Raw genomic sequence first — 14,042 nt, 5'->3', positions numbered from 1 at the left:
AATACCAGCACAGAAATTTTTTTTAACAATACGTCTTGTTTTGATTTTTTATTTTTTATTTCACTTTATGTTTAATTAATTGACTGCATTATTTATAAATATATTCACCAAATGTTCTAGTTGAAGTCCAACACAAATCGTGGGTTTAGAATAAAAGGGTTCTAACTGACATTTTTTCATAAAATGAGGTTTTGGTGTAATAAGGTTCTAACTGACAAACTGAATGTATTCTAAACATCTGTTTTGGTTTATGTCAGCTGATAATTTAATAATAAGCAAAATAAGATAGTTCTATCTGCTAAAGTCACTCTTTTACAATTGAAGAAGGTTCTAACTGCAACTTACAACCATATTGGTCCCAAAAACAAATAGTTTTAGTTCAATAAGGTTCCATTTGCAGATGGAACCATGTTATTTAAATGAATTATCTTTTTCAATGCAGTAAGGTTCTATCAGCTGATGTAAAAGCCTGATTCAATTTATTAAGGTTATTTTGCTTGCGGTTTTCCTAGAAACTGTAATATTATTTATTGGGATGTTTTATAACTAATATGAGTTCCATAAACGATAGTGAAATATTAGAGGCACTAGATGATAGTGAAGATCAGTGTGCTCCAAGAAATCAGAGTTTCACTTCTGACAGGTAAGAAATCTAACCTAAAATAACCCATACTGATGTTTTGCTCTAAACCATTAACATAGATAAAACAACATTAAAACTGGTAAATGGCTATATACCAGAATCCAAATTGAATGCTAAATTTGTGTATTTTATTCAAATAGCTATGATTTTATCAATCAAAATTTCTATTAAAGTCTATAGTGTTTTCATTTGGTTATAATTCCATTAGTTTTATTCATGTATGTTCTGAATTTTTTCTTTGATTTTAGCAATGCTGGTTCAGAGAGCAATCTTGATCAATGTGTAAACAACAACTATGTTCCTACAAAGGGTGATCCCAATGAACAAGGAGATGACATCCAAGATGAACAAGTAGAAGAATATCCCACTGAATGTGTAAACATACTAGATCCAAGTAACTCAGAAATGTAAGTCGTGTTAATATAGGATTTCAATAATTTTCATGAAATTACACAAACAGTCCAAATTCAGTACAAATTAATTATTAACTCCTATTGAGATAACCAATAACTACCTAAATATAGATAGGCTATTTGTAAAGAATAAGTACGTATTTGCATTTTCATGTTCTACGCAATAACCTACCTACCTAGGTTGTATTTATAATCTACCTAATCTAATCTGTGTTCTTTATTCCAGTAATTATGGTGCACACAATAACCTTGAGCAATATATGGAGGACATCCATGAAGAAACCGCAGAGGATAACCATGACATCATAGAGGACAATCATGATGAAATCACAGACAACAACCATGATGAAACCACAAAGGATAATTACTATGACCAACTGGCTGAGGACAACCATGATCAACTCGCTGAGGACAGTCATGACCAACTCGCTGAGGACAACCATGATAGGCAACTTTTTAGTGATGAAGGGAACATTTTTATAGTCATAACAGCAAATCAAAACTGTGACGAAGTGCAAGAAGACTTTTTAAATGTACTAGATGGAACTGTAGTTACAATTATTGAAGAAGATACACAAAGCATTAATGAAGGTGATTTTGTCACAGAACTTTCTTCTAATGAATCAGTACAAACTTTGGTATTTACTCCGGACAAGTCTCCTCACCCTACTCCTGAGGACGAACAAATTCAACAGACAATCACTGAAGGCACTCCAGATGATATTGACAGCTTGCCTGTCCAGAAGAAGCCTAGGAAAAGATTACAAACTCCAGATAACTGGAAAATAAACCAAAGGAAAAGAAAACACCAGGCAGGGGAAGAATATATCAATCAAAAAGGTAAACTAATTCATAAGAAAGAAATTAAAACAAAAAAAGACTGCCTAAACAATTGCAAATTCTTTTGCAATAAGAAGATTACTTGCGATGAAAGACAGGCAGTATTTAAGGCTTTTTATACTTTAAAGACGCAAAATGAGAAGTACATGTTCTTAAAAAATCTTACTGAAAGATCGCTAACAGCCAGAAAACAAAATAAAGGTGTTGAAAACTCTGTATCAAGACGTCAGTTTTCTTTTCGATACTATTTTAATATTAACAATGAAAGAATCCAGGTTTGTAAAACCTTCTTTTTAAGCACTTTAAGCATTTCTCAGAAACCAATTTATAATGTCCATCTTAAGAAAGACCCTGAGACTGACCTACCAAAAAATGACCAAAGAGGACATAACAAAAGTACTGTGATTCCTGCTTACGCTAAAAATGATGTCAGGATACATATAAAATCCTTCCCAGTTGTGGAATCACATTACTGCAGAAAGAATTCCTCTAAACAGTATTTAGACAGTTCATTAAATATTTCTAAGATGTATTCTCTTTTTGTTGAAAAACATCCTGATACTATTATTAAAGAGAGTATGTATAGGAGAATATTCTTAACAGAATTTAACATAGATTTCCATTTTCCAAAAAGTGATCGCTGTGACACGTGTGAAGAGCACAAGGTGAGTCTTAAAGAGAAGTTGCCTGCAGATTCAGAAAAATACCAACTTCATGTAGCAGAGAAAAATGCTATGCGAGAAGCAAGACATAAAGATCGTGAAAACTCTGATGCTACTGTATTAAGTTTTGACTTACAAAATGTAATTACTTGCCCAAGAGCTGAGATTAGCAGTTTTTTTTACTTTAGTAAATTAAATGTTTACAACTTAACTGCCCATTTGAAAACAAAAAATGGTAAGAAAGTTTACTGTGCTCTGTGGACAGAGGTAACAGGTGGTCGTACAGGCAATGATATTGCCAGCGCTGTATATAAAATTGTGAAGAAAGTTTTGCTAGATTTTCCAGAAACCGACAACTTGATAACTTGGAGTGACTCATGTGTTCCTCAAAACAGAAATCAAATGATGACGGGGGCTATGATGCTGATTCTTAAAAACAATCCTCAACTCACATCGATTACAATGAATTATTCAACACCTGGTCATGGAGCTGTCCAAGAAGTAGACAACATTCACAGCCACATTGAAAAAGCGTTTAGTGGTACTGAGTTTTTCTCGCCTGTAAGTCTGATGAGAATTTTGAAAATTGTTAACCGGAAAAATCCTTATGTTGTTTTGCAGATGACAGAAAATGACTTTTTGGACTTTGCAGCATCCAGTAAAGAGCTCAATATGAAACTGATACCCTTTACACTTATAAGTTCACTAAAACTATCCCAAGTCTTTGGATTGGTTGAGTATAATGAATTACATGGGCAAGAAATGAAGCATGTCAACATTAAACCAACTATGAGAACATCAAAAAGAAGAAAGACTTCAGAAAGATTAACAGAATATATAAGCTATGAAGAACCTGGAACAGTACAAGGCATTATAAAGCTGAAGCCAGAAAAGAAGAGGGATTTAAAAAGAATGGAAAGATTTATGCCTATAGTAGATAGGGAGTATTATCAAGTAATTCTTAATGCTCACTAAACATTGTGTTGAAAACTCTCTTAGAAATATCATATTTTTATTTACTGTTTTCACAATCCAGGTGTGATAGACATAGCACTTAAGTTAATTAGTGCAGTTTTGTAAATTTTTTATACCGACATTGTTAATAATAAAATTAACTATACTAATTGTAGTTTTTGTTTATTTTGTTTACCTATTCAAATATGATGCTCTGGTGTTATAAGATTAGAAATTAATCTTATGACTGAAAGGTGGAAAAAATAATATTGTGATTTCATTTAATTTAATAGAGTTCTAAGTGGTACATTGAACTGTCTTACATTAAATGATTGCTTATATTTTAGATTAATATAGTTCTAACTAGTAAATAGAACTTTTTTAAATAAGCACATAAAAAAAAGTTAAATAAAATAGTTCTAACTACCTCTTGGAACCTTTTTATGTTATATTATTAAAATATTAAAAATAATAAGGTTCTAACTGAAAACAAAAGTTTAATTTTTTAAAAGAACTTTAATCATTTACCACTAACTAATTGAATAATTCAAACTTTTAGATGATATAGCATTTAAAAAATCTACAAGCAAGTTATTTGAGCCTGAAACAATTTCAAACCGATATGTCAAATCTTTGATGCTCCCTCCTGAAAATTTTAGGATTGTGCACTTAGTACCCTTTTATTCTAAACCCACGAAATAATTTGGTAAAAATAAAAAAATAAAATTATTATTTACAAAAAAGAAAGTAGGGGCTCATATTACCACCTTTACCTCTATATATATATATATATATATATATATGAATATAAACAGTAGTCTTAAGCAAAATTACTTGTTACTTGTGTGCTCCAGTCAATTTGATACATAAACATTATCTAAGAACAACTTACTACAACAGCAAGTAAAATCAATATATCGAAAAAATCACTCAAGTTGAATGCTATAATTCGGTGTTAACAGCAATTGTCGATATACATGAAACAAATATATCATCTTGGTCTACCTAAAACATTGTTATAACTATCATTATATGTCAAATTTTATTTGGGGTAATAAATTACCCCGCGCGACCGCTGGAGTGTTAAGCTAGGAAAGTCTTACAGAGACATGGGACGTGCGTTAAACATATCTAAAACGTATGTAGAAAATACTGTTAACCGATTCCATGAGTTTGTCATAGTTTTGGAGCGACCCAGGAGCGGCCGGCCACGCAAGACATCTCCCAGACAAGATCGTAAGCTTATAAACATAAGTAGGAAAGACAGAAATGCAAGTTCTAGTTATATTTTAACGAAAATGAAAAGAGACGATGCTTCTGTTGACATTAGTGTGTCTACTGTGTCGCAACGCCTACGTGACAGAGGTATGCACTCTTTCTTTGCTCTAAGAAAACCTTTGTTAATCACTCTTGCCCAAAACAGACGTCAATTGTGGTTCAGTGAGCGCCATGGGTGGCAAAAAGAAGCTTGGAGGCGTGTCATTTTCTCAGATGAGTACCGTTTTGAACTTTTTCCACGACGAAAGGTCCGAAGTTCAGCGTACGAAAACTGAAAAATTCCTGCCAGCCTGTGTTGCCCCAGCTGTCCAGATGGGTGGAGATGCGGTTATGGTATGGGGGTGTATAACTTCCGAAGGACTAGGGGAGCTTTTTTTGTTGATGGTACCGTAAATAGTACCTCCTACTGCAGGATTATGGAAACAGTAATGCTTCCTTCAGCTCACAGGTTGTTGGGCGAGAATTTGATCTACCAACTAGACAACGCACCCTGCCACAAGTCGAGGCAGACAATGAACTGGTTTCAAAACTATGACGTCGAGGTTCTTCCCTAGCCAGCCAGAAGCCCGGACCTCAACCCTATTGAGAATGTCTGGAATACTATGGGGATAAGATTAGCAAAGCAGAAACCAAGAAACAAAGAGGAACTGCGCTTCATGGTTGCTAACATCTGGTGCCAAATCACCAAGGCCGTATGTCTCAAGCTCATTGACACCATGCCGGACCGGGTAAATAAATGTAGGAAAGCAAAAGGTGGCCCGATTGACTATTAACAACATTATGCAACCATTTTTCATGATTTGTGAGCTATGTCATTAATTTTCTTTTCATTCTTTACTTTTAAAGTGTAAATTTCGTTTTTTATTTACCTGCCCCTAAACTTTCTGGCAACGCTGTATGTTATAGAATCTTATAATATTGGTAAAACTAAATTCATAGATGTATGGTAAATCATATAATAGATTATAAGCTAAAACAGCTGTTCCTTAAAAATTTGCATATGTGGATTTTTTTTGTGGGGAAAAAACACTTACGCCGTCATCTCCCTCTTGCATAAATGACACCAACTCATAATCGGTGGTGTCAGTTTATAATAGACATTTTAAACGAAAACATACAAGTAGGTAAATAAAATATATCATAGAAGGAATAAATAGGTAACAATTAAATCATCTTGGGAGAGACTGTAAAGTGGTCTAGCCCACTAAACGATAAAACACAAATAAAAATAGCAATAACAGGAGGAACTTAATAGTACAAGTTAAAGACTATAAATATATTACAGTGTTTGCCTGCCACCAAGATGGTTGTAAAGAGGCCAATCCGATAGTGATAAATAAAATTTATAACAATTTTTTATAGGGCCATAAAACACAAGGGGTTATCAATGGCCTCTGTAGCGTTGTCATTTACTCGTGCTAAAAAGTATAGCCAAATAAAGACAGCTTAAACAGTGCCTTTAGATATTAAATAATTTAACCCATAAAAATAATATTCCGAGGCGTACTGTGACTTCTTTTTGCAGTTTAAAAGATTTTCTAGAGAATGAGGAGCAAGCCCCTTACTCAAACCCCCAACCTGGAGGACCAGGTGACTTTTGTAAGGTTGTCTTCCCCTACCTTTTAGGGTCCATTTCCTCAACTACAAGGCAGCAGCTTTGCTAGTTTTGGTTCGCCCCGGGTATTTTATTTCCCCGGTACCCGCCATATCTGGTGAGCATTCCCCTATCCACCACCCGGGGAGGCGCCCGATGGGAGACTAGCAACTCCACACGGGAATAATAATAAAAATAATATATCAACTCAAAAATTGTTTGTCAAGGTGACTGTAGATAGGTCACTCTGACAAAAGTTAAAATCTAAATTACAGGGGTATCACATTAAATAAATAACAATTTACCAATCTCAAAAATGTTATTGCCAAAGTGACTGTAAATGGGCCACTGTGGCAATCATTAAAAACTAAATAACAAGGGAATAAATACTAAATAACAAAACAATAGGAATGAAAACATTACTACCAGCATGGCTGTAAATGGGCCACACTGGTAATAATTGTAAATCTAACAAACAGAAGAACAAAGATTAAAAACTAAATAACTAGGGTAAATCTAAGATAAATTAGCGTAACAAATAACAAAATATACATTAATAGTTAATAACCAGAACTATATTCGGCCTAAAAGGGAGGATTTGTTTAAGAAAGCGAAGAGCCTCACAATTATAGCCTCGTTGTCGCCCAGGAGACCAGTTAACAAAACTGGCAGATTAAGAACGCGATGGAATCTTGTGAAACGAGGGCAGTCGAGAAGCACAAGCTCCACTGTTACAACAGTGTCACGTGTGTCGCAGACTGGAGGATTCTCTCTTTTCATGAGGAAGCCGTGAGTCAGCAGTGTGTGACCTAAACGCAGGCGACACAACACCACCTCCTCACAACGATTGCTGCGGCTGGCTGTATGTACCCCATGGTTTCACAGTCTTTAATACGGTGCAGTTTGTTATTCCTAACTGCCCCCCACTCAAAGCTCCATTTTTCTTTTATTTTAGCCTTCACCACTGGGGTAATGTCGGATTCCATCATCCGTGTAGTAAAAGACTGAAGTTTCAGTGCATCCTTCGCTCTTTCATCCGCCAGCTTGTTTCCCGGAATACCAATGTGACCCGGTACCCAAACAAAAACTATGTTGACGCCTTCAGATTGTAGTGAACGTATGGATTTCCATATATCCCAAACTATTATGTTCTTTGAGAACATATCACTGATACCCTGTAAACTGCTGAGGGAGTCTGTACAGACCACTAACCTCCCAGTTCTAGACCAAGTGATGTTGAGGTCCTTCTCTATACAATTGAAAGTATTAACTGTAAGTTAATTCTTTATTCTTGCCATATTATTTCATGTTAAAAACAATCTTAATAAAATAATTTTAAATAGTCCTATATACAATCATTTTTCAAGACAAGTATCGTGATCTTAGAGTTAGCTGTAATCCTACCAGTCCACAAAATAGTTTTTAAAGATAGAAATTAAATTCCATATCTCCTGAATAATCATATTAATTGCTTCTAAAGATAAAGTTGAATTTAAGAAAAGTTTAAAAATATTTCTATAAGTCTAGCTATATATAGTGTTGATGATGTTGTAGAGTCTATTATGCAAACCAGTTATTTGCTACAAACGAATGACTATTCACAATATATTATGAAGGTTGTGGCATAATGTGACTATTGGTAATAAATTTAAGAATTTTGATGAAGGTATCAATCTTCAAGTTATTAATTTGTAATGGCAATATTTTGATTCTGATTATACTACGCACAACATATTACTTACAAGTCTTTTGCAATTTTTAAACGTTCAGAGGGGTATGACAAATAAGTTTTTAAAGTTTGGGCTTTTTATTTATACCTTCCAGTTGAAACTACACTGAGTATAGCAAATCTGATGAGTCAATAAAATCTGGGTAACATTATAGATGTCTAGGAGCGCTAAATCGCTAACCATAAATGTCAAGATATTGGAGTGCAAAGATAGATTGATAGGTCCTAATCGACTGTGGGAGATGGCTGTTGAAGCTAGTGAGGTTCCCTAGGTGTTAAGGGCTGTTGCTAGCCCAGTGTAAGGGTGTGCCACTCCCTGCCTGTATTGACTGGAGAGGCTGGTACAGAGCTGGCTTCTCCTTTCTTCTACAGAAACATAACTGATATTAATGACCGAAATCCTCCCTCATAGATCTTGACAGGAAACGGCCCCTCCCATCCAGAATACCCTGTCACTCTGGAAACTAAGTATCTTTATGAGTAAGTGCAATTTCTCAGTTTCTTGCCCTAGAACAAAAACAAAAATATATAACAAACCATTATTAAAATCAATTTAACAGTACAACTTTTATTTTTCATTGTTTTACTAAAATTTTCAAATTTACATTTATATAATAGTACTTAAATCTACAATTAGTCTGATATGACATTTATTGGGCTCATGTATAAAGCAAAAATGTTATAATGACCTATAAAAAAATCCATTGCATTTTTTGTAAAAGTTAGTATACAATAAATTCACTTTTCATATTTCATATAATAATTTCCTATCTTCTTACTGAACGATGAATTCTACGACTACTGGATAGTTTGGTTTTTTCTAACAAAATTTTGGTACTCTACCAGGCAACTCATTAATTGTGGTTTTGTACTAATTGCTCCATACAACCAATAATTTTTGCTATACAATTTTTTTAATGTATTAATGCTATTGTTTGCATTTAAATGTTTATGTTCTGCATACTTTAGCAAAAAAAGTGTAACTTTGCTTAACAACAATTTGTGACAAGTCATTTTGACATATTGCCATATGCAGTAAAAATTACCACATTTTAAGTTTTGGGTTCGTTTGCTATTGAAAATAAAGGTTATATTTAGTAGTCATAAAACAAATAAATTTCTTGAAAAGTTAAATAAATTACCCTGTTATTCACTGTTACGAATAGTAACACAAAAACATGTGCGGGCAGGATTCTCTCACAGTTTTATAAGTTATAAATGTTTAAGTGTTAACAATATTACTGAGTGTATAAAGAATTAATTTTTCACAAAACACTAAAGGATCCAACAAGATTAATATATCACAAAATGTTTCTCTTCATAATAAATACTATTTATAGGCCTAGATTGCTAACTAAAACATCAAGTTTCACAACCAGTCAAATCTGGTATAGGTTTATTCACGGTAAATTTACGATCACCTTCGTTGTCAAGGATAAAATTCAATGTTAGGATCATAGGGTCAATGACCAAGCAACCGTGCATCAAATTCTTTAAATTGTAAGAATGAAGTTGTTGAGATGAGAGCTCATTCACTACACATTTTAAGTGATTATTTAGATCGTAATACTCAGTTGTCCACACATTTCATCAAGGACATGTAACAAATTATATAAAATATAACTAAGAAAGCGTATAAGATCTTTTACTTTCCAGAAGGAAGTGGTAGTCAGTACAGAATAAATGCATTATTTAACTATTGAAAGCACAAGACAGATTTTAATCTACAGGCTGAATGGCACTTATTTGCTTCATACCATGGGGGAAATGCCTGTGATGGAGAAGGGGCACGACCAAACATAAGGCCACTAGAAACAGTTTACAAAGATTTATATGAGATCAAATCGAAAATATTGACCACATGTATGCCTTTTCCAAGGGAAATATTAAAGGCATAACTAACATTGGTGTTATCCGGAGGCCACTATTTTTGGAACAGTTTTCTTACCAGGGACCTAAAAACACTATATCATTAGAAATAGCAGACTTTGTTTGACTAGAAAATTACATGTCATTATGACGATTGGTTCTGTTTTCTGTGTCTCAAAAGAAAGCGATGTCAGTGAGAATTAGGCTACTCGTTCCTATCTACTTTTTGTTAAGATGTGATATAAGTAGGTTTAGATTAAGTTATCATAAATAGGTTACTAACATTACCAAAATTAAAGTTAACATTTACAAGCACACACGTGATCTTAATAGAGTCTTAATAAAAAATACTGTAAGAAAAATATAAGTTCTTGAAATAAAGCAACAGGAAGATCATACCCTATCCACCAAAAACTGTCAGAAGAAATAAGTATGCAACTGAACAATCATTTAGGGTAATTAAAAGTATAGGATGTCAAACTGTACGGGTACTTTTACTATAATCATTAAACTAAAAAATTGTGATAAAATCTCTTGTTTAGTTTTAAAAATTAACTAAGTAATAAAAAGATTACTGAAAACCAAATGTAGATAACTAAACCTAATATTGTTTTAATCTACTGAACTACTACGAGTGTAAGGGCTCTAAGCTTTTTGAAAACTCTTCCATTTTGAATACATGTTCTAAGCATATCATTTGTTGATTTTTTTAAATTCGTTTTTAAACTTGGTCTACGATTAAATACCAAGATTACAATTACATTAGTACTCAAAATAATGTAACTAAAAGGGCTAAATTAGTTGATCTTGATTGTGATGTAGCATAACTATGCCTATTGATTCTATTAGACCTACTACGTCTTCAAAAACTAAGTTTAGGCAAAACTAAGTTGTCACAGAAGTGCCAGGAGAAATACACGCAGTTTGAGAAGACTAGGACAAAAACCCAACTGAATCAAACATTTTCATTAAATTTTTAGGTGATTAAATTGTTATGTATAGAAACTACTGATTACGCTAAGAAACAAATGACTGATACGTCTGCAAGGAAAAATTGATATCTGCCAACAAATGGAAAGACGTGAACATAGACCAAGTGAAAGCCTATATTGCACTTTACATGAAGAGCCGAATAAACAACCGTAATGGACACAAAGATCACAAAATCGATTTGATTTTACTCATTTATAATTTTATTAGTTTATCAGTCTAGGATGCAGTATAATAAGAGGCTACCAACACAATCAGATAATGATTCAAATCATTGATATTCATGACCGTACAACCAACTGAAAGCAAAATGTCGGACTAAATAACGTAATAGATACCTATTTCAAAGAACAATATGGTTTTGCTTGTTTTCAATCTTAGAAATTAATGTATAAATATTAATATAATTTACAATTAAAATAAAGTATATAAATTAATATAATTAGAACAAAACAATAACATTTAATGACCTTACGTATTTTCAAGGATAAATGTGACTGCTTGTGAAACAAAGAAGACGTATGTCACTGTTCTTGTTGCTATTAGTCAATAACGAAACATGATTTTAATTTTAAACATATTTCCAAACACGATTTTACTTTGAATTAATTTTGGGTGAACTGAATTAAGTTCTATGCTTTTAAAATCGTATTATGGTGAAGCTATACTTTTACATGTAAAATACATGTATTTATTTCACATTGCATAAAATAATTAACTATATTTAAACAATATGTGAGCAGCCTAGTACTTACAATTACTTTAGGCAATCTGCATTTCTGCTGGTACTGATGCCATAAAAAGTACATTCATTAATAATTAAAAAGTCATAGTTTGTTTGATTTCAACTAAAATAGTACACAATTTTTCATTTAATTCATAATACCAAATTTTGAATGTTCAAGTCTTTTCAAGATGGTTTTTAGATAGCCAACATCATGTTTGTTCTTACTTTTCTTGTGCTTTTCACCTTTCATTCTAGCAATACAAAATGACAATTAGGATTTAAAGATACAAGGTCATTATCTAGTAACCATTTAAAACATTGATCAGTGATTACAAAAATTATTTTGAGCCAATAACTGCTTATTCATCGCCATTTTACCTGTCGTACTGGCCTTCTCTTCTCCTACATAAATGAAATAACATCAGCTGGTATGACACCACTAGCAATAGCTGGTAATGACGTCATTAGTCTCAATAAAGAAAGCTAGCAGTGATTATCTATAGGTCAAATGTCGTATTCGATAGTATCGATATTTAACACCGATAATCATAATCTGATTGTGTTGGTGGCCACGTATTATACTGTAGGCTCAGTCTATGTTACATCATAGTGAGTTAGTTAAATTATTGTACTAATTATAATAATAATTATTGTAATATAATTGTATTTCCCCAACCTGAAAATGTCCAAGAAACAACAGTTTCGCAATCTTCTTAAGAACTGGCTTCTAGATCATCCCTTTTACTCTTTAAATGAAGTTTTTGAATGGAGACTACTAAAAGATATGCATATTTCGTAGAAGACAACACAATTTTTATGTTGTTAATAATTATTGTTTTTTTAATTCAATTTTGACGCAAATTCTGTTCTTAATGTTTATGAATAAAGCACACTTGACTATTGACCATTGACTAACACGATATATCAACACCAAGTACTAGGCTAATTTTAATATTTAGTAACATGTTCATAATCTGATTGTGTTGGTGGCCACTTATTATACTGTAGGCTCAGTAAATGTTACATCATAATGAGTTGGTAGAATTTTTACTTTTATTAATTGATGACCTTGCCTTATTTGTGATATTAATGTTTAACTATTTTGAATTTTGTGTATATAAGGGATCTTTTACATGTATGTTTTTACTTTTTACTATTATTGTGCATTACCTTGTTTTACCACTTGTTAATTGTTAGTTTTAATTTTCTGTGAAAACTTGATTTTATTACTTGAAATCTATTTTAACTTTAAGTAAAGATGTACCTGTATAGACATAAGTAGTACTAACTAAATTATTTGTTTTGAATGCCTTGTGGAAACTTGACCTCAACTGTATGAGTTAAGCTTACCTACTTGTTTTTGTTGCAATAAAGACTTTGACTTTGTTAGTTAAATTATTGTATACTAACATGATACATCAACACCAATTACTAGGCTTATTTTAATATTTTGTAATAGGGTATTGACAAACAACAGTATTTTCAGTCTCTAGAGGCCATTACTTAAATACCATATATACACAATGTAATTTTGTTTTAATTAATTTGGAACAATAATTTCAAACTGAATTAACTTAGACTTTTAAGATTGGATGGGTAGGGTACCATAAGCGGACCCGGTTTTTTATATCGAAAATGGCAAAGATATTACTTAATCATAACCAACGATATGACCAATCGATACTGATTAATTATTTTGAACAATTAGTCCTTAATCAATATGAACCGCTCTAAACACTTTCAAATAATACACATATTCGTATTATTATTATACATACGATTATAACAAATTATTATTATACACACGTATAATATATAATTAATTATGAATAATTATAAACAGTTCAATAATTATGACATAAACCATACAAATTATGGCTAATAATTATATATGAGTTTTCCTGTTTGATTGATCTCGTTCTGGTTCACTTATTATTAATGTAATTTCTTAATTATTTATGAGTTTTCCTATATAAGTACTCATATTTTAATTTAAAACATTGTTATTTAGGACTTATAGATACTTTTATATCAATTGATAGTCTAAGTAGTAGCCTATTTGAGATGTAAATATTAGGTATCAATGATTATATTCTTCGATATAAAAAACGGGGTAAGCTTACTGTACCCTACCCAATTAGATAATTACTTACTTTAGCCACTTCACACTATTTCTCAAAATTTCAACTTAAAATAAGAATGCAGAATGCCTGTTACTGTCCTACACAACAATCCCTTAATCATGATCTCATGTTTGAAAAGTGGCCTACCTTGGTGGCCAGCCAGCCAATACCAAAGTTAAAGTAGTAAAATTTCAGACATGATTAAAATTAAAATAAAAGA

The 14,042-nt window shown here is 32.3% G+C and overlaps 1 protein-coding gene across 1 annotated transcript; it reads left to right on the top strand.

Annotated features, from left to right (window-relative positions):
- Positions 1–150: 150 nt before the first annotated feature.
- LOC124371220 lies at positions 151–3,687 on the top strand. The gene is made up of 2 exons (XM_046829552.1): positions 151–1,050; positions 1,283–3,687. The coding sequence occupies exons 1-2, from the start codon at positions 860–862 to the stop codon at positions 3,531–3,533; spliced, it is 2,442 nt and encodes an 813-aa protein (XP_046685508.1). The 5' UTR covers positions 151–859; the 3' UTR covers positions 3,534–3,687.
- Positions 3,688–14,042: the final 10,355 nt, after the last annotated feature.

The sequence above is a fragment of the Homalodisca vitripennis genome, unplaced genomic scaffold (assembly GCF_021130785.1).
Source record: "Homalodisca vitripennis isolate AUS2020 unplaced genomic scaffold, UT_GWSS_2.1 ScUCBcl_1118;HRSCAF=4343, whole genome shotgun sequence".
In the NCBI taxonomy this organism is placed as follows: domain Eukaryota; kingdom Metazoa; phylum Arthropoda; class Insecta; order Hemiptera; family Cicadellidae; genus Homalodisca; species Homalodisca vitripennis.
This window is presented reverse-complemented; position numbering and strand designations above follow the sequence as displayed.